This window comes from Dermochelys coriacea, chromosome 14 (assembly GCF_009764565.3).
Source record: "Dermochelys coriacea isolate rDerCor1 chromosome 14, rDerCor1.pri.v4, whole genome shotgun sequence".
Taxonomy (NCBI): Eukaryota; Metazoa; Chordata; order Testudines; family Dermochelyidae; genus Dermochelys; species Dermochelys coriacea.
In genome coordinates, this window is record NC_050081.1 from 34,620,356 (window position 1) to 34,640,334 (window position 19,979).

A 19,979-nucleotide genomic window follows, 5' to 3' on the forward strand; every position below is an offset into this window, starting at 1 on the left:
ATCTGAGGCAAAAATTGGGGATTGGTCCTGTTTTGAGCAGGGGATTGGACTAGATGACCTCCTGAGGTCCTTTCCAACCCTGATATTCTATGAAAACTCTACCGGCTTCAGCTAAATCCTGAACCCCCCCCCCATAGATGTGCGACTTGGGGGTCTGCTGCCACCATTCCCTCCCACACACCCATTTCTTCTGCTATCTCCCTCTCCTTTTGCCTTTTGTTTCCTGCACGTCTGGCTCAGCCCACCAAGACAGCGCCACATTTTGCACCAGTGCTGATAGCCTGTGAGCAGAGAGGCAGCTCCAAGCAATGGCTTAGCCAGCCCAATGCAGAGAGAAGTTTGCCACGTCTCAGAGGGGCTGATCAGCCGGCAGGCCATGCCCAGCTTTCTCCTGCAGTGAGGCTGCAAGGGAGACTGAGCCCCCGCACCAGAGGCTGCGATTTCTCTTTGCTGAGCTTTTCTCTCCCCTTTTGTGGATCATTGTTTTCTTTTGTCTTATAAAAAGAAAAGGAGTACCCGTGGCACCTTAGAGACTAACAAATTTATTAGAGCATAAGCTTTCGTGAGCTACAGCTCACTTCATCGGATGCATTTGGTGGAAAAAGCAGAGGAGAGATTGTCTTATAGGAAGCAGGATTGGACTCCAGCCAGAGCTCCAACCTGTCTCACCTCATTTATTCTCTTTTCCCCTCAAAAGCACAGTTAGTACATCCTTAAGGCATCTAAAAGACTGTGAAGCAGGGATTTCCCCCCTAGGGCAACAGATTCTATCCAGCTTGCTTTTACATGGGAGGATACCATGCTAACAGCATCCAAACCCCACTCCTCTGTTTAATGCTGGAGCTACGAAGGAGGGATTTGTTAATGTTTTACCCTCTGCTGGGAATGAGACATCCCTATATCAACATCACAGCTCCTCGAACAGGGAGGAAACATCTCCATTTTCAAATGTCACTGGGAAAGTTGATCCTTGTGGAGTTTAAACCCCAACCCCCTGCAGTGGGAATGACTCAGGACAGTCAATTTCCTCCCAAACTGAGGGAATCTGGTATCATTCAGTAATTCCAGAGAGAAATAATCTGTGAATGTCGAGAAGAATTTATAGCAGCATTTGATAATGAGGAAAAATCTGAGCAGATTTACACAAATTGGCTACGTCAATAGGAAAAAAGCAAAAATCTGAAAGGTTTTGTATCAAGTGGGTATTTAAAGGAAAAATAAGTGATCTTTATGCAGAGATTATATTAGTAATCCTTCAACAGAGAGAAAGTGATCAACATCTGAGGGAGGTGCAGTAAAATTGAGTAAGTGAATAAAAGGGAAAATGTGTACCTCAATATTTGATTATTGGAGAGAAAAGGGGCAAGATTGGAGGATGTAATAACTTCCTATTCAATAATTCTATGGTAGAGCAGGAAAACTGGAGCAGATTTCTATCCACTTTACCCTCAAAATATTCCAGTAAAAGTATGTTCTGAACGGTGCAAAGTAGAGCAGTCTGAGGCAGGGCCATAATCAAGGATGTCTGGGCTTTTTAAATTCAGCCCCCTTGTGTCTGTGCATTATTATATAATCTTTAATGACAGGATCACACACTGCAGCTCTCATTAACACAGGACCCTGCCTCATTCAGGGTATGTCTATCTATACTGCAAAAATAAAACAAAACAAAAACTCAAGCAAAAGAAGATACTGCAACAAGTCTCAGAATGGGCGTCAGCTGACTCTGGTTGGGGAGGGGGGCGGGGAGAGGGGCTCCGGCTGTAGGGATAAAATTAGCCGAGCAGATGCAGGGGCTGGAGCCTGGGGTCCGAGATCTTCCCCACTTTCCAGGTTTCAGAGCACTGACTCTGCCCAGCCCCAAAAGTTCCCAGGAAGGGGTGTTCTGTAAAGTCCAGCCCTGTCCTGGAACAGTCAGAGGAATGTTAAGGTTGTTCTCCCTTTAAGGAGTCAATGTGCAACAGTTTGTTACTTTTCTCCCGGAGTCACTGAATAGTTCCATTTAAACACAGCTGCTGGATCGATCTCTTCCAGAATCCAATGAACCTTTGAAAAGGATTCTTCTGAGGGTGACCTCCAGACAAAAGACTATTTCAAGCTGTGAGCCAGGTGACAGGCCCTCTGTTTTCAGGGCAGGGTCCTGTTTCTTTCTCCCCCTCCAGAGCTGTGTGTCTCCTAAAATGCAAAATGTTTAGTTCCTGCCCCCTCTGGTGCAACGGATGGGGGTCACACCCTCTCTCTTTAGCTTGAGGGGCCTGTTTGCCTGAGATACATTCTCATCATCCTTCCAAGTCCTATGGCAGAAACTCCCAGGGGAATTTTTTTTTTTTTACATTCATAATTGATGCAGCACACCCAGAGGTGCCGGGGCCCTGAACTGCCCAGTGCAGAGGTGCTGGGGCCATAGGCAAGGGAACTAGTGGTACAGGGGGTGCTGCAGCACCCTCCGGTTTTAGCCAGGGCTCCGCTGCCAGCATCCTGCGCCCCATCTGCTGGCCCGCCAGGGCCCAGGTCCCAGCTGTAGGCTCGGAAGGGGGAGGGGGGAATAAAGGGATAAAGGGACAGGGATAAAGGCACTGACCTTCAGCACCCCCACTATTCAAAGTGCTGGGGCTATGAACTGTCAGGCCCAGAGGTGCTGTCTGGGGCTCACCCCTGGGAAGCCCTGGCACAAATTAAGCACTGGAAAAACGACATTTCTGTGTCTAGGGTGAGGTGTCACACAAAGTCAGTGTCCCAGAGAAATGTGTCCCCTGCTGCTAGGGCTCTGGGCAGCCTGTCTAGGACCAGGACCTCTCACCCCCACGTGCTTGAGGATACTGGGGACTCTCTGGAACAATCCCCAATTTCCATTAGAAACGCCAGTTCTCCCCCGTCCCTGGGGTCTAGATGTATCCGTTCTGTCGTCACTAACAGGTGGCTTTTATGCACGTTGCCCCCTTAATGTGGGGAGAAGCTGTTTGTGCCCAGGGGAGGTGGGGCCCCAAGGGGGCAGGGTCTGGGGCAGAGCGCTGCAGGAGATCGGTTGATCGCTAGGACCCAGGAGCAGCTGGGGGGCGGCTCTGGGGGGAGCGATCGCGGAGCTCAGGCCCGGCCGCAGGAAGTGACTCGCAGCCGCTGCGGCGACTCTGGCTCCCGGCGAGATCCCCGAGCCCCGGCGGCTGGTGCTGGGAGCCCGGAGCCCTGGCTGCAGCCGGGAGAGGGGAATCTCCAGCCGGGCCCTTCCCGCGGCTTCCCGGGAGCCTCCCCCAGGGCAGAGCCCCCAGCCCGGCCAGGGCCCCCTTCCCGGCCCGGCCCCTGCCCCGGGGGGCCCCGCTCGGAGGGAAGGTAAGAGGGACCCGCCCCCCCGGGCTGCAGGGGGCGGGTTTGGCCCCAGGCCGCTCCCCGCGGAGCTGGCTGCGATTCCCTGCCCCAGACCCAGGAAAGCTGCCGCCAGCTCCCGGTGTGTGCGGCGCGGGGGGAGCCAGCCTGCGCCGTGCAGAACAGGCCCATTGGCGCGGGGTGGGGGAACATTCCCCCTTTTGTGAAGCAGGAAACACCCCCCTGGGCAGGGCTGGGAAAACTGGCCAGACACCCAGTGCTGGAGCCTGACCCCACTGGGCAGAGGCTGCTGTGAAATACGAAGGGAAGCTGCCGGGATTCCTGTCCCTGCCCCGGCTCAGAGCTCGGCTTCCCGTATCTGCCTGTGGCTGGCAGGCGAGTGGGAAATGAGAAGACCCTGCCCTGCTCCGCCTGCTGGGGGGACAAGGAGCTCTCACCTTCTCCCACCCCCTGAAGCCTCCCAGCTACTCTGAGCCGGGTGTGTGTCTGGGGGGGGGGTTGCTTTTCTGGGTCTCCTCCCCCATGACTAGTGGGATTGTGGCTGGGGCAGCAGGTGCTGAGTGGGGGATTCTTGTTGTTCCAGATGCCGGTGACCTTCGAGGAGGTGGCTGTGTATTTCACCCAGGGGCAGGGGGCTCTGCTGGACCCCGCTCAGAGAGCTCTCTACAGGGATGTCATGCAAGAGAACTATGAGATGGTGACCTCGCTGGGTAAGGGTTTCCTGTGTCCTCAGGTATTATAAGCCGTAGGGTCTGCATTTCTGACTCTGCTCAGTTGGATTAGAAAGGAATGGGTCTCAAAGTGAAGTGGTTCTCAACCAGGGGCCCCTGTGGGGCCGTGAGCAGGTTTCAGGGGGGCCGCCATGCAGGGCCGGCATTAGATTTGCTGGGACACAGGTTACAAAGTGGAAGTTCCACTGCATGGGGCTGGAGCTATAGCCAGAGCAACTTAGCTTTGTGGTACCCCATGTGGCATGGGACCCCAAATAATTGTCCTGCTTGCTACCCCCGAATGCTGCTCCTGGTTTTTATATGCAGAAAAACAGTTGGTGTGGTAGAGGTAGGCCATGGCATTTTTATACCATGTTGCGGGGGTCTCAGAGAGAAGAAGGTTGAGAACCCCTTGTAGAGTCCACAGCTCCACTGTGAGAGATACGTTCATCTCCATACCCCCTTCAAGGGAACAGGGGAGGCAGAAATCTAATGGACAGGCTAATTCATCCCCATCTCTCCAGCTTTCAAGGGGCCAGAAGCAGGGGATTGCCCTGCCTGTGTTATTTCTCCTTCACACACCATTCACCGGTCCTCTTGGGACGAGCTCCATCCATGGGGAGAGCTCTCGGTGCTACAGGCTCAGGGACGCTGGGACAATCTGTACAGTGGGGGCTGAGCGCCATTGAACCAATTGTAAACCCTGGGTATAATGGAAACCACTTCAAGCCAGGGGGTGCGGCAGCTCCTCCAGCACTGCTAGATCCAGCACCGATGTGCTGGTTTGGAAATAGGCAGGAGTTTAACACCAGAGCTGCATGTGCCAGAAAGTCCCCCACACCTCATCTACCCTGAGAACTCCTAGTGAGGGTGTGACAACACCCCTGCCCCAACCCCAACCCCCAGATATCTGCTACTCCCAAACCATCGGAGTTACCACAGTCCCATGTAGAGTCAGGTAAAACTCATTTGTTCCTTGTGATAAATACTCTACGAATGCTCCATGCACCCTGACCTTGCCTGATTTCACCCCCTGTGCAGGATTCTCCAGTCCCAAACCTGACCTGATTGCCCGGCTGGAACGAGGGGAAGAGCCGTGGGTCCCAGATCTCCAGGACGGTGATGAAAGAGAGAGCCCAAAAGACACCCGCACAGGTGAGGGTCAGGGAACCTGAGACAGAACCATCTTGCGAGTGAAGGAAAAAGCTGGGATTCCCAAAATGTGCCGTGAGTGAGAGCCCTCAGTTCTCCACCATCTCACCCAGGTGAGGGCTGCAGTCACAGGTTTTGTATCATGAAGGCAAATATCAGTCACGGCTTCCCACCCATCTTGTTAGTTGTCAGGAATTTCGTCTGTGACTCCTACAATGGGAGTGTTTGGGTGGGATGAGGAGGCAGAATCCAGTGTCTCCATCTCCCCAACAGTCACTGTGTAGTGTTTTCCCTCTTTGCTATTCCCCTTTCTGTCCTTTCTCCCCAGCACAGGCAGTGACTCCTGTCTGGATTCTCTCTCTCCCAGCAGGTGATAGGACAGTGAGTGAGAACAAGGAGGAGAATCAGCAGGAGGAAGGTTCTGGGAAAGTGGAATCGCAGGAGATGGTTTTGAGACGAGCTGAAAGGAATTTTTCCCAGTGCTTGGAACAGGGAAATGCCTGGGGAGATCGCCACAGATCAGAGATGCTGCTGGGAAGCTATCCCAGGAAGAAACTTGATGAATCCATTCACGGTAGTGAAGGATGCAAGGATCCTAGGGAAACCAGAGTCCAGCAGAAAAGTCACAGTGAAGAGAAACCTTACAAATGCCTTGACTGTGGGAAAAGTTTCCTTTTCAGTGCAAACCTTAGTAAACATTGGAGAACCCACACAGGAGAGATGTCCAACAAATGCGTAGACTGTGGGGAAAGCTTCAGTGAGAAGTCAAACTTTATTATTCACCAGAGAATGCACATAGGAGAGAAACCCTATAAATGCCTGGAGTGCGGAAAAAGATTTAGCCAGAGATCACCGCTTATGGCACATCACAGATCCCACACAGGAGAGAAGCCCTATAAATGCTTAGACTGTGGGAAAAGCTTCAGTAAGAAACCATGTCTTATTATACACCAAAGATTGCACACAGGAGAGAGACCATATAAATGCCTTGAGTGTGGGAAAAGTTTTAGTCAGAGTTCAAACTTTACGGCACATCAAAGAATCCACACTGGAGAAAGACCCTATAAATGCCTCGAGTGTGGGAAAGGTTTTATTGAAAGTTCACACCTTACTGCACATCAGAGAATCCACACAGGAGAAAGACCTTATGATTGCCTTGCGTGTGGGAAAAGTTTCAATTTGAAATCAACCCTTAATACACATCAGAAAACTCACACAGGAGAGAAACCCCATAAATGCTTGGACTGTGGGAAAACTTTCCGTCAGCGCTCACACCTTACTGAACATAGGAAAATCCACATGGGAGAGAGACCATATAAATGCCTTCAGTGTGGTAAAAGTTTTATTCATCACTCAAACTTTATTAGACATCCATGTCTGAAGACAAGAGAGAGACACTATAAATGCCTTCAGTGTGAAAAAGTTTTCTATGCGCGATGGAACCTTATTAAACATGAGAGAACCCACACCGGAGAGAAACCGTATAAATGCTTGGTCTGTGGGAAAACTTTTGGTCAGAGCTCATACCTTATGAAACATAGGAGAATCCACACAGGAGAGAGACCATATAAATGCTTTGAGTGTGGGAAAAATTTCGTTCATCACTCAGTTCTTATTAAGCATCAGAGAATCCACAGAGGTGACAAACCCTATAAATGCCTCGACTGTGGGAAAAGTTTTGTTGACAGAACAAAACTTACTAGACATCAGGCAATCCACACAGGAGAAAGACCCCATAAATGCCTGGAGTGTGGGAAAAATTTCATTCAGAAGTCACAACTTACTATACACCAGAGAGTTCACACAGGAGAAAGACCTTATAAATGCCTGAAGTGTGGGAAAACTTTTATTCATATCTCAAAACTTACTATACATCAGAGAACCCACACAGGAGAGAGACCTTTTAAATGCCTGCAGTGTGGGAAAAGTTTTATTCATAACTCAAAGCTTACTAAACATCAGAGAACCCACACAGGAGAGAGACCCTATGGATGCCTTGAGTGTGGGAAAAGTTTTATTCAGAAGTCACATCTTACTACACATCAAAGAACCCACACAGGAGAGAGACCTTATAAATGCCTGGAGTGTGGGAAAACTTTTATTCATAACTCAAAGCTTACTACACATCAGAGAATCCACACAGGAGAGAGACCTTATAAATGCCTGGAGTGTGGGAAAAGTTTTATGGAAAGTTCATCCCTTATGAAACATAGGAGAATCCACACAGGAGAGAGACCATATAAATGCCTTGACTGTGGGAAAACTTTCAGTCAACACTCACACCTTACTCAACATGGGAGAATCCACACAGGGGAGAGATCCTACAGATGCCTTGAGTGTGGGAAAAGTTTTATGGAAAGTTCATCCTTTATTAAACATAGGCAAATGCACATGGGAGAAAGACCCTACAAATGCCTTGAGTGTGGGAAAAATTTTATGGAAAGTTCATCCCTTACTAAACATGGGAGAATCCACACAGGAGAAAGACCCTATAAATGCCTTGAGTGTGAGAAAAGTTTCATTCAGCACTCAGTCCTTATTAAGCATCAGAGAATCCACACAGGTGACAAACCCTATAAATGCCTCCACTGTGGGAAAAGTTTTATTCATAACTCAAAACTTACTAGACATCAGGCAATCCACACAGGAGAGAGACCCTTTAAATGCCATCAGTGTGGGAAAAGTTTTATACAGAATTCACATCTTACTATACACCAGAGAGTTCACACAGGAGAGAGACCCTATGGATGCCTTGACTGTGGGAAAAGTTTTATGGAAAGTTCATCCCTCACTAAACATGAGAGAATCCACACAGGAGAAAGACCCTATAAATGCCTTGAGTGTGGGAAAAGTTTCAGTTTAAAATCAACCCTTAATACACATCAGAAAACTCACACAGGAGAGAAACCCCATAAATGCCTGGACTGTGGGAAAACTTTCAGTCAGCGCTCAAACCTTACTCAACATAGGAGAATCCACACAGGAGAGAGACCTTCTAAATGTCTTGACTGTGGAGAAAGCTTCAGTAAGAGCTCAGAGCTCACCAAACATCAGAAAATCCACAAAGGTGAGAGATGCTAGAAATAGCTTGACTGCAGGAAAAGATTCAATTTGATTTCACACATCAGTGATCAACACAACAGAGAGACCTTCAATGTGGAGGAAGCTTCGTTTGGTGCTCCTGGAGAATCAGGGATCCACAAATCCGCACAGGGAAGAAACCGCTGAGATGTTCTCAGTGTGAAAAATGCTCCAAGTGGAGCTGACATCAGAGACTCTCCTCCTCACAGCAGGGAAATTCTCTCAGGACCTGACTAGGGCTGGCCATGGTGACCAACCCATTTCCTTGTTCCCACACACATCCGAGGCGTTTGGCTCCCAAGGACCCAGCTGCCCATTGCTGGGGTGAGGATCCAGCAGCAGCCAAGCAGCAGCTGGTCAGTGACCCTCTGGCTCTGCCTGGTCTAAGCAAACCCCAGGCAGAGGAGAAGCCCTGACCAGACCCTCCTCCCTGCTACAGCCCTGGCTGCTGAGCTGATGGGCCAAAGGTGGGGGAAGGAAGAGAGAGAAACTCCTCCAGATGCTTGCGCTCCCTGGCTGAAGTTCCCCCCTCTCCCTTCCCCTCCCAGCCGGGATCCCTCTGCCATGGAAATGAGAAGGACACTTGGGCCAGGCCCCACCTTCATTCTAGACCGCTGTCCCCAACCCCCCATCTTCCACCAGCCCCTGAGCTGGGCTCCCAGACTTACCTGGACCTGTTCCCTGCAAGGGGAGTGTCCCTGGGGGTTAGTAACTTCTCCCCTCCCCAAATCCCCCACGGTGCTGGGCTCTGGGGATCAAATATTGAGGGACCAGGAGGATGGGTTTTGGGGAAGGAACGGGCGATTGAATGGTTGGGGCTGGTGGAGCTGGGGAGCAGGCGGAGCTGGGTGCTGGATTATCAAGTGTTTGGGGATGATAGGATAAGAGGCAAGGGAGAGCACAGGGGTAGAGAGTTGCTTCTCCCTGCCCCCTCTGCATTCAGACAGCACCACTGAGAGGGGCTGATTTCCACAGAGCCATTTGTGGGAGGCTTAGAGATTCCCATCTCTGCTTCCGAGCATCTGCCCATGGTAGGAAATGTGATTGGGATTAGCCAGCGCATCTCTGCGACCCTCCACAAGATTTCCTAGTGTAACCTCACCCTGAGCATCTTATGTGTAAGGCTGAGATTTTGTCATGGATATTTTTGGTAAAAGTCACAGACAGGTGACGGGCAATAAAGAAATAGGTCACGGGCTTCTGTGAATATCTGTGACATTTACCAATAATATCCGTGACAAAATGGGGAGGAAGAAGGCTGCAGCACCCATTGCTCCTGGGACTCTGGAGTTCCATGGCAGCTGGGCAGATGTAGGGGCCCTGGCTGCAGCTGCATGGGCCCCCTGCCTCCCGTAGTTCGGAGCTCTGGGGCCCCTGCAGCCCATGGCAGTTGGGAACTGTCGGGGGGCCTTGTCCCCCGCAGCAACTCATAGATCTGGTAGCCACCCCTGGCAGCTGGGTGCTGCGGGGTACTCCCATAGCCAACAGCAGCTTAGAGCTCCGGAGGGCAGCTCTTTGCTACTGCATGCAGCAGGGGAACCCCGCAGCTCCGAGCCACCATGGCCTGAAGTCACAGAGGTCTCTGGAAGTCACATATTCTGTGACTTCTGCGAATCCATAACAAAATCGTACCCTTACTTATGTGTTCTGACCCCTTCCCATTCGCAGAGTGATTGTTAGTCCCTGAGTTCCCCCAGTTGGGCTGGATTGTCTCATTCCTAGATAGTCTCACATTACTCCAGGCCCTGCTGAAAAGCGTTTAGTGTTTGTATATTTTCTGCCTTATGCATCAGAATTAACTAGATGCTAAAAAAGTGGGAGCAGAGACAGTAAAATGTGGTGTTTTAGCTTCTGTGCTATTTCAGGGCGATGGGGTGAGTCTGAGGGATTCCCTTGTTCCCCCAGCACCATCACCCTCCACTCTCCACATAGCAGCCTCTGTCCCAGCAATGGACAGTGTGATGTTGCACTCTATATGATTTTTTAAAAATACGCTTATGAGTGTGAATATAATGTAACTGGAATATGCTTCATGCAAAAGGTCTCTTGTAAGGTATCATTACAAAGTTTATAATCTACCGAGTGTGGTCATCCTATTTGTATAAATTTATCACTCTTTTCAGAGTAGCAGCTATGTTAGTCTGTATTTGCAAAAAAGAAAAGGAGTACTTCTGGCACCTCAGAGACTAACAAATTTATTTGAGCATAAGCTTTTGTGAGCTACATGCTTATGATCAAATAAATTTGTTAGTTTCTAAGGTGCCACAAGTACTCCTTTTCTTGTATCACTCTTGTACCTGAAACTAGACATATGAAATATGTCCGATGAACACATCTGATGAAGTGAGCTGTAGCTCACGGAAGCTTATGCTCAAATAAATTTGTTAGTCTCTAAGGTGCCACAAGTACACCTTTTCTTTTTTGCGAATACAGACTAACATGGCTGCTACTCTGAAACTAGACATATATGAAATATAACTCTGAGGTCCTATTGTAGTTATGCAAAGTGTGAGCCATTAATGGTGGTTTGGAATCTTAATGGCTCCCATCAATCAGGACAATTGACTGTAGATGGCTCTCTTTTACTTGTTTCAGAGTAGCAGCCGTGTTAGTCTGTATTCGCAAAAAGAAAAGGAGTACTTTGTTTTCCACCAAATGCATCCGATGAAGTGAGCTGTAGCTCACGAAAGCTTATGCTCTAATAAATTTGTTAGTCTCTAAGGTGCCACAAGTACTCCTTTTCTCTTTTACTTGTAAGTCTTCCTGTATATGTGTGTGCTGGCGAGTGGGTAATGAAGTCTTACAGTGACATGTGATTATGTCACCTGAACTGGAATCCATCTTTAACCTGCTGCTTTTCCATTGAGGAGGTGTGGGAACTCAGAGGGACAAAGGATTCCCACCTTATGCAAAAGATATAGAAGAGGGTGGAACAGAACAAAGGGGGTGGCCATCATGAGAAATCCCCTAGCTACCACCTGAGCTGGAACAAGGGCTGGACCAGGGGAAAGGATTGTGCCCAGACTAGGAAGGCGTCCAGTCTGTGAAAGAAACTTATTGAAACATCTCAGAGGGTGAGATTTTATCTGTATTCAGTTTTATTACTGTGTTAGACATAGACTTGCGTGTTCTATTTTATTTTGCCTGGTAATTCACTTTGTTCTGTCTGTTACTACTTGGAACCACTTAAATCCTACTTTCTGTATTTAATAAAATAATTTTTTAGTTATTAATTAACCCAGAATATGTATTAATACCTGGGGAGAGGGGGCAAACAGCTGTGCATATCTCTCTATCAGTGTTATAGAGGGCGAACAATTTATGAGTTTACCCTGTATAAGCTTTATACAGGGTAAAATGGATTTATTTGGGGTTTGGACCCCATTGGGGGTTGGGGCATCTGAGTGTTAAAGACAGGAACACTTCTTAAGTTGCTTTCAGTTAAGTCTGCAGCTTTGGGACATGTTGTTCAGACCTGGGTCTGTGTTGGAGCAGACTCGCGTGTCTGGCTCAACAAGACAGGGTGCTGGAGTCCCAAGTTTGCAGGGAAAGCAGGGGCTGAAGTAGTCTTGGCACATCAGTTGGCAGTTCCCAAGGGGGTTTCTGTGATCCAACCTGTAACAGTTTTATCTTCTCATTCTACCCCTCTGTCTTTCACGGTGTCACTTACCACCATGTCCCTGGCTCTCCATGCTTAGGAATCACAGTTTTGATGTCTATGATCCTAAGTCAGACTCAAGAGGGCTGGAGAAGAAAGGGTCATAGACCTATGAGTGGACGGGGAAATCCCATTGAACCTAAAGCACAGTTTGACCTTTCAGATCCTATTGCCCTGGTTTACACCTATTGGTGAAATTAGTTCCTGACTTTTTCTAAGCTAGTCCAGATCATTTGTAGATGGGAAGATTTGTCTTTCTTTCTCTTTCTTTTAGTATAATGATGCTAAAACTTTTGCAACTAATACAACCAAGTAATGAGGCGAGAAGCGAAGCTGGTTTAGCCACTACAGAAGAAAATGGGTAAATTTATTTTCCTGATTTTGTGTCTTAAAGAATTCTTTGAAATTTCACTTTATGAACATGGAAGTGTGTTATAGCCCACACTGGATTGTGGGTTTTTCTCTCTTCGTGAAGGCCATTTGGTCACATACGTTGATATTTAGTTTGACAGGATGTAGCTCAGATTTATTGAGGACTTCACGAGACAAATTATCATTTGCCGGAATAGGCCTTTTTTAGATTTTGTTATTTTAATCTTTATCTGACCCTTTGTTATGAGATTTTTGTGTGTGGTTTGAACAATGACAGTGATCAGTATCTCTCAGCACAACCACTGGTGGTGCAAGCTAGATTCACAGTGCAGGAGACAGAGTAATGAAGTTACTGCCTGATCCCTGCAGTGATATGAGATACAGTTTGGAGGGGGAGAAGCAAGGAGCTGGGAAACTGCTGGGTTTGCTCCTCAAAGCCAGATGGCTGAGGCTGAGAACTGTCAACTCGCTGCATTAGAGCCAGAGAGCGACTAGACTTGGCCTGTGAGTGTCGTATGCAGCTGCCCCTGAAATCTAAAGGACCATGAATGACACCCCAAAAAATAATAGAGGGAGGGGGCAGCGTCTCCTTATTGCTGAGATGCTGAGGTTGGGCTCAGGCAAGAAAGGAGCCTGGGATGTCAACAGGCCTGGGCAGCCTTTAAATCAGGCCGACCCCCATCACTGAGGCGAGAGGGAAATGAGGAACCTGACAGCCCAGCTGATCACCCCCTCCCCATTTACCCCAGTGTCCTGAGTTGTGATGACAGAGATTCTCTTTGCTCCACTCACCCCACACTGATCCCTCTTGTGACTAACCCCCTGTGCCCCATGTTCACCACTTGCCTATGGTTATGATATACAGTGTACAAAGAGTGCCTGGTGAGGGATCATTGGAAAGCTCATGATCTGCTGAATATTATGCCATCAAAATGTATGTAACACCACTGCATGTAGAATGGTGAGATTTTACTGTATGTTTCTGACTAGGGTGACCATATTCCATGTGCCCAAAAAGAGGACACTGATGAGGGGTGGGAGCTGGAGGGGGGTAGAGTTGTGGGTGCTGGAGAAGGTGTGGTGGGGGTATTCATGAGGTGAGGGCAGTGTCAGTTACTGTCACAGTGGCAGGCCTCTGACACAAGCCCAGAACGCAGTAACAGCCATCAGTCAGGGCCTACCTGTAGGACCCCTTCCCCAGGGCTGGGAGCTGAGGCCTGGGTGGGCGGGATCTGGCAGAAATTAATCAGCTGCAGCTGTAGGGGAATGGACCAATCAGCTGTGGATGCCAGGGAATAGACCATATGGAAAGCTGACCAATCAGTGCTATTTCTGAGAGGCAGCCCATCTGCTCTGCAAAACCCCTGGACATTTGCTGTTATAGGAAAATCCCGCCCGGACAGAGAAACCAGGTTAAAAAAAGAGGCTCTGTGGGAAAACCTGGACGTTTTCCCTATTTGTTACCCTATTTGTTACTGAAATATGTCGTCGTTCTGGGGAATGCCCACAGACTAACTCCTCAGAGACGAGAAAGATCTGACCATCTGTGTTAGAAAACTCTTATCTGGCCGTCCACCCATAAGAAGATGGGGGTAAACAAAGAAATTTACAATTCATCCGAAGGACGGTTTGGAGCTCACATACGCCATGGAGTTGCCTGACTCCATGACCCAGCAAAGACTTTTCCACTATAAAGGCTGTGAGTATAAGAAGGGCGGGGGGGAAGCCTCTGGCCACCTCCCCTTCCCCATCTCTACTCACAGTAGCAAGCTCGCTTGAAAGACAATAGGAGCATCATTAAACTGGGGGGAGTGGTCCTAGCTGGAAGGCTTTTTAGTGAGCATGGACTGCTGAAAGCTCTTGGGTGAGAGAAATCCTTTTGCTTGTAAAGGTTCGTCTACACTTCAAACCTAAGGTGACCTGTATTAGGTTGACTTAGAGCCACCACAGTACTTACTGCAATAGCTGATGTTCACACTACTCTCTTTGGGTCACTGGGGCATGTCCTGCCCAGGAGCGCTTCCACCAACCTAAGAGGGGCAGTGTGGGGAGCTGAGAGCCCAGTCTGTCATCTCCAATGGCAGCTCCCTCCATAGGCACAAACTTCCCCTCTGCCTGGTGGGTGCTTGACCCCCCCTTCCCACCCCTGGCCCTGCCTCTGCACTGCCCTCACCCCACTTCTATTCCACCCCTTCCACAAAGTCCCGCCCCTGCCCTGCCTCTTCTCCACCTCCTCCTTTGAGCACCCCACGTCCCTGCTCCTCCCACTCCCTCCCGGCAAGTTCTAAGCGCCACCAAAGAGCTGTAAGGCGGCAGGGGGCAGGGAGCGCTGGGAGGGAGAGGGAGGGGGAGGAACTGGGATGTGGGGCGCTGGGCGTGGGGAGAAGGAGGCAAGGAGCGGGGAGCTTGGCTGCCGGTGGGTGGGGAGCACTCGATAATTTTTCCCTGGGGGTTCTCCAGCCCCAGAGCACCCACGGAGTTGGTGCCTATGGCTCCCTCCCAGGGGCCTAGCTGCCCCACAGGCTCTTAGTGGGTTGCCCGCCCACAACTCCCTCTTCTCCGTAAAGAGCGGGGGAAGCCACGTGCGGCTTTTCAACTCCCCATTCCCTGCTGGGAGTGTGGGAAAGCCACCTGGGGCTCCCCGTCCATCATTCCCCTCCCAGTTTGACACCAGACCATTGATAAATATTCTGAGTACAGTCTTTCAACCAGTTGTGCACCCACCTTATAGTAGTTTCATCTAGACCAACAAATTCCTCCCTGCTGGTCAGAATTGAGTCTAACCCGGCTGTCCCATGGTTACTTCCCCCACCATCAGAAAGCAGAAGTTGTCCCCGACATGTTCCTAGCACTTATTGCACATTGAGTGCTGATGATAGGATGGCCAATTGCCTGGTTTGTGACCAGAAAGTCCAGTTAAAAAGGGAACCTGACATTGTCCGGTCAGATCTACTGACCAGACACCCAAAGTTTAGTTACTGGAGGTGGGGAGGCACCCACACCAGCCCCTACTCAGCTGGGGCTGCCTCCTACCTGCATTGGGTGGCTGCAGCTCCCAGCCCCGGCTCCACAGGCAAGTCCTCCTGACCTGGGCAGGGAGGGAGGAAGAGGAGTGGATGAGGGAGAAGCCTTGGGGGAAGAGGCGAGGCAGGTGTGGGGCTTCGGGGGAAGAGGCGGGGCAGGGGAGGTTCCGGCACTCCTGCTGGAGTGTCTGGGTTTTTTAAATTACCAAATTGGGAACCCATATAGCTAGCTGAGAGGCTGTGAAAAATATTAAGAAACAAACAAATATCACTTTTCACAGCAGCAGACTTACTAGCTAGCAATAAATAAATTAAAATGATTTTGGTGTGGATCTCGGTAAGGGGACTGTTAGCCCCTCACTGAAACTTAGCGTGGTTTTTTGGTTGGCCCTTTCCCAGAACCAAAAGCCAGGGGAAGGGCCAATGAGAAATCAAGGTCCTGAGAGTAGTCCCCGGGGCCGATGGGGAGAGGCTAATGCTCTAAGTCAGCCTCGTTGACAGGGCAGGCAGGCCAATGAGGGAGTCAGGAGCCTGTGCACTGTGTGAGCTGGAGCTGCCTGCAGAGAAGGGCAGAGCTAAGGGGAGAGCAGCAGCCTGAGCTGGGCTGGAGGCAGAGCAGCAGCAGCGCTGAGGCAGAGGGGAGCTGGGGCTGGGGCAGTCTGGAGCCGGGTGCGGTGAGCAGCTGGGGAGAGCAAGGGGGACCCTGGGCAGAGGGCCCAGCGTAGGGAGATGCGCCCAGCGAAGGGGCCTCGTAGGCCAAACTTGGAGGGGGAGCATAACCCCGACAGGCGGAAACTGACGCTGGGCAAAGAGTCCTGCCACCTAGAACCTGAAGGCACGTGGCCACCCTCAGTGCACGTATCTGAGCCACAGCATCCCTGCAGCACAGCCAGGGCCTGGGCTGGAGGCCTGAGACATGTGAGGAACAGACTTGGAACTTACATCTCAGAGATGCTGGTTGTGGTCCCGCCCCGTGCCCACAGAGCGGGGTGGTGTGTTTTCCTTTCATCTTTCCCATTTTTTTCCTTTTTAAAAAAAATTACTTGCTGTTTAATTAATTTTATTTGTTCTGAACTCTGTGCAATTGTCAGTGAAGATGTCAGGGAAGAGTCCAGAGCAAAGAGAGTACCCCACAGTGGGGACACTGTCACCCCTGTCTTGAGTGATCACAACAAGATTGGGGGTCGAGCCCCTCAGGAATCCTTGGCCCAGTCTTGTCAGGGTTATGGGGACTAGAGTGGAAGGGGAGTCCTTGGAGTCAGGCAGGCCTCTGGATGAAGGGAGTGAGAGCAAGGACTCAGATCCTTCTGCTATTCAATTCCACTGGGGTGGGGTGTATAAGTCAGGAAAGTTCCCCACACTAGAGTGACCATTCCCACACTTAGCTCTGTGTATGGGTCAGCACCACCATGTTGCACAATGGAAACTTAACAAAATTACCAGATTTAATGATGGACATTGGAGAGGGCTCCAGGCAGAGGCAGGGGGTTGGGTGTGGGAGGGGGTACGGCCTCTGGGCTGTGGCTGCAGGTTCTTGGGTGGGGCCAGAAATGAGGGGTTCAGGGTTGGAACTTTGGGCTGGAGCAGGGGGTTGGGATGTGTAGGGGTGAGGGCTCTGGCTGGGGGTGCAGGATGTGGTGTGGAGTTGGGGATGAGGGATTTGGGGTGCAGGAGGGGGTTTGAGGCTTGGACCAAGGGGTTCAGAGCATGGGAGGGGGATCAGGGCTGGGTCCTGGGGGGTAGGGGTGAGGGCTCCAGTTGCGGGTGCGGGCTCTGGGGTGGGGCTGAGGATGAGGGGTTTGGGATGTTGGAGGGTGCTCCAGGCTAGGACCAAGGGGTTTGGAGGGCAGGAGGGGGATCAGGGTTGGGGCAGGAGGGTGGGGCAGTGGGAGGCATATTCAGGCTTCGTACAGCACTTACCTCAAGGAGATCCTGGAAGCAGAGGCATGTCCCCCCTCTTGCTCTGTCTCAGATCCACGAGTCAGCGCTCAGGGAGGGGGAACTGAGGCAGCGTGCAGAGCCCCCTGGCCGTGCCTCTGCCAGCAACAGCAGGGATGGGGAGCCGCTTGCGGGGATCAACTTCCATGGACCTCAACATTGTTACCGTGGCCTCTTGTGTCCGTGTACCGACAACTTACCGCCCTCTGCCTATATGCACATCTCATGGTTTTTGCTAAAGTTAATTAAGTATTTTAGCAAAAAGTGTCAGAGCAGCCACCAGCGAGAGCTGCTGCCTGCACTCTGAGGTCACCAAAAATTTGGTCCTGAGAACCCCTGGGCTAGATGCTCATGATGGGCCCTTCAGATCTTAAAGTCTGTGGGTGTAACAGGAGCCGGACACAGAGATGCTGCAGAATCGTGGGTTGATCGCTAGGACCCAGGAGCGGCTGGGGGGCGGCTCTGGGGGGCGGATCGCGGGGCTCAGGCCCGGCCGCGGGAAGTGACTCGCAGCCGCTGCGGCGACTCTGGCTCCCGGCGAGATCCCCGAGCCCCGGCGGCTGGTGCTGGGAGCCCGGAGCCCTGGCTGCAGCCGGGAGAGGGGAATCTCCAGCCGGGCCCTTCCCGCGGCTCCCCGGGAGCCTCCCCCAGGGCCGAGCCCCCAGCCCGGCCAGGGCCCCCTTCCCGGCCCGGCCCCTGCCCCTGGGGGCCCCGCTCGGAGGGAAGGTAAGAGAGACCCGCCCCCCCCCGTCACCCCCGGGCTGCTCCCCGCAGAGCTGGCTGCGATTCCCTGCCCCGGGCCCAGGAAAGCTGCCGCCAGCTCCCGTTGGGGGAGCCAACCCGGGCCATGCTGGGGCTGGGTCAGCCACACGGGGAGGGGGGACAGATCGGAGTGAGAGATTTTTCTTCGCAAAAAATTAAAAATATGCATGGCTCATTCATTAGGCGCGCGTGCAATTGTGCAACTCCCCCCCCCCCCCCCGGAGTCGCTGCTAGCCAGCGAGCCACATGTGGAGACCAGAGACCGTCGCTGCCAAACTGCTGCCTGATCCAATCTCTTACCAGAGCGAATCGTGCACAGAGTCAGTGTCACCGTGAAATGTGTCCCCTGATGTTCTGGGCAGCCTCTTTAGGACCAGGACCCCTTCACCCCTGAATCCCGGTTGATATTGGGGACTCTCTGGAACAATCATGGGTTTCCACAGACATGCCCCTTCTCCCCCCTTCCAGGGATCAGAATGTCTCCTTTCTTTTCTCCCATTGCCTGGGTGGCTTTTACGGATGATGCCCCCATAGTGCTGTTGTCAGGGGACGTGGAAGCTCTGAGGGGCAGGATCTGGGGCAGGGAGGTTTCAGTGGAATGGGTGTATGGCTCGGGCCCACAAGGAGCTGGAGTGATGTGGGAGTAATCAGTGGGGTCCCTCATTCCCAGCAGCAGGAAGTGAATGGCAGTTCCTGCAGTAACTGGTCAGTGCTGTGCGGAATCCCCATTCCCGGCGGACTCCCTGGCTGCAGACAGGAGAGGTTTATACTGTAAGCCAGGAACATTCCCGCTGCTCCCCAGGAGCCTCTCCCAGTGCAGTAACCCCAGCCTAGCCAGGGCCCCCCTTCCCAGGCCTCAGCTCCTGCTCCCAGGGAGGGCACCGCTTGGAGGGACAGTAAGAGAGACCTTTACTCCCACCCCCCAGGCAGCCGTGCCTCCCGTTTACAGCTGGGCTCCAGGAGGGGGAGGCTAAAGAGGTGCAGGGGTGGGGAACAGGGATGCATTAGGTGACAGGAGATGGGTAATAGGAATGCAGGGGGCAGGATGGGGGGCAGGGAGGATGGGGCAATGGAGAGGAGTCAGGCTGTAGGAGGAGAATTATGGGGCTGAGGGGAATGAGAATGGAACAGAGGGAAGATGTGATGGGGGGCACTGTGAGAGAAAGGGGGGATGTGGGGAGGGGAGGCTGGAGGCAGAATGTGAGAGCAAGTGCAGACTGGCTGGGGCAGGGAGAAGACAGACAGATGAGGAGAGATACAAGGGCAGCTCCCCTGCCCCATAGGGTAGGAGAGGGTGAAGGACTTCCCCACCCAGCAGCCGCTGGGCAATTTTTTTCCTGGAACTGGTCAAAGAACATGTAGGTGACAGGTTTCAGAGTAGCAGCCGTGTTAGTCTGTATTCGCAAAACGAAAAGGAGTACTTGTGGCACCTTAGAGACTAACAAATTTATTAGAGCATAAGCTTTCGTGAGCTACAGCTCACTTCATCGGATGCATTCAACATGTAGGTGAGGAGACTATCCCCTCAGGAATCAGAAGCGACGAGGAAAATATCCACAGGCAGCCTCCTCCCTCCCCACACACCCTGCTTCCAATTTATTATTTGATTTAAAAATAAAAAAGACACATTCATGATGTTGGGGTCTGTCTCCTGAGTGTTTGGGGCTGCTCGAGGCCCTAGTCTGATTTCCATGCAGGATGCAGATCTCAGCCAGATCCATTGTCAAACCTGAGTCACTGCTGCTCTTGCAGGAGATGAGTGTGGATGGGCCAGTGAGATCATAGAATATCAGGGTTAGAAGGAACCTCAGGGGGTGATCTAGTCTAACACCCTCCTCAAAGCAGGGCCAATCCCGAACTAAATCGTCTCAGCCAAGGCTCTGTCAAGCCTGACCTTAAAAACCTCTAAGGATGGAGATTCCACCACCTCCCTAGGTAACCCATTCCAGTGCTTCACCACCC

The 19,979-nt window shown here is 51.4% G+C and overlaps 8 protein-coding genes across 27 annotated transcripts in view; 4 read left to right on the forward strand and 4 right to left on the reverse strand.

Annotated features, from left to right (window-relative positions):
• Positions 1-19,979, forward strand: part of LOC119843336 (butyrophilin subfamily 1 member A1-like) — a 1,931,986-nt gene that overhangs the window by 1,435,876 nt on the left and 476,131 nt on the right. The window lies entirely within an intron of this gene.
• LOC119843287 (zinc finger protein 850-like) overlaps positions 1-19,979 on the reverse strand; it is a 1,467,609-nt gene that overhangs the window by 845,133 nt on the left and 602,497 nt on the right. The window lies entirely within an intron of this gene.
• LOC119843274 (zinc finger protein 850-like) overlaps positions 1-19,979 on the forward strand; it is a 1,382,451-nt gene that overhangs the window by 547,339 nt on the left and 815,133 nt on the right. For 5 of the 14 annotated variants that reach the window (XM_043496611.1, XM_043496616.1, XM_043496619.1 and 2 more), the window contains 2 exons: positions 5,073-5,186; positions 5,551-10,345. In XM_043496611.1, coding sequence (XP_043352546.1) covers positions 5,073-5,186; positions 5,551-8,264 — 2,828 coding nt within the window. In that variant the 3' untranslated portion in view covers positions 8,265-10,345. Of the gene's footprint in view, positions 1-3,026; positions 3,328-3,904; positions 4,032-5,072; positions 5,297-5,550; positions 10,346-19,370; positions 19,376-19,979 lie in introns of those variants that run through there. The other 9 variants (XM_043496620.1, XM_043496615.1, XM_038372405.2 and 6 more) reach the window with 8 other exon arrangements.
• LOC119843356 (zinc finger protein RFP-like) overlaps positions 1-19,979 on the reverse strand; it is a 1,128,717-nt gene that overhangs the window by 530,143 nt on the left and 578,595 nt on the right. The gene's annotated exons all lie outside the window — the stretch shown is intronic.
• Positions 1-19,979, reverse strand: part of LOC119843308 (butyrophilin subfamily 1 member A1-like) — a 910,188-nt gene that overhangs the window by 511,381 nt on the left and 378,828 nt on the right. The window lies entirely within an intron of this gene.
• The window catches only part of LOC119843334 (E3 ubiquitin-protein ligase TRIM39-like), a 707,078-nt gene that overhangs the window by 411,444 nt on the left and 275,655 nt on the right, over positions 1-19,979 (reverse strand).
• Positions 1-19,979, forward strand: part of LOC119843309 (butyrophilin subfamily 1 member A1-like) — an 845,206-nt gene that overhangs the window by 355,604 nt on the left and 469,623 nt on the right. The window lies entirely within an intron of this gene.
• The window catches only part of LOC119843327 (E3 ubiquitin-protein ligase TRIM11-like), a 790,215-nt gene that overhangs the window by 266,446 nt on the left and 503,790 nt on the right, over positions 1-19,979 (forward strand).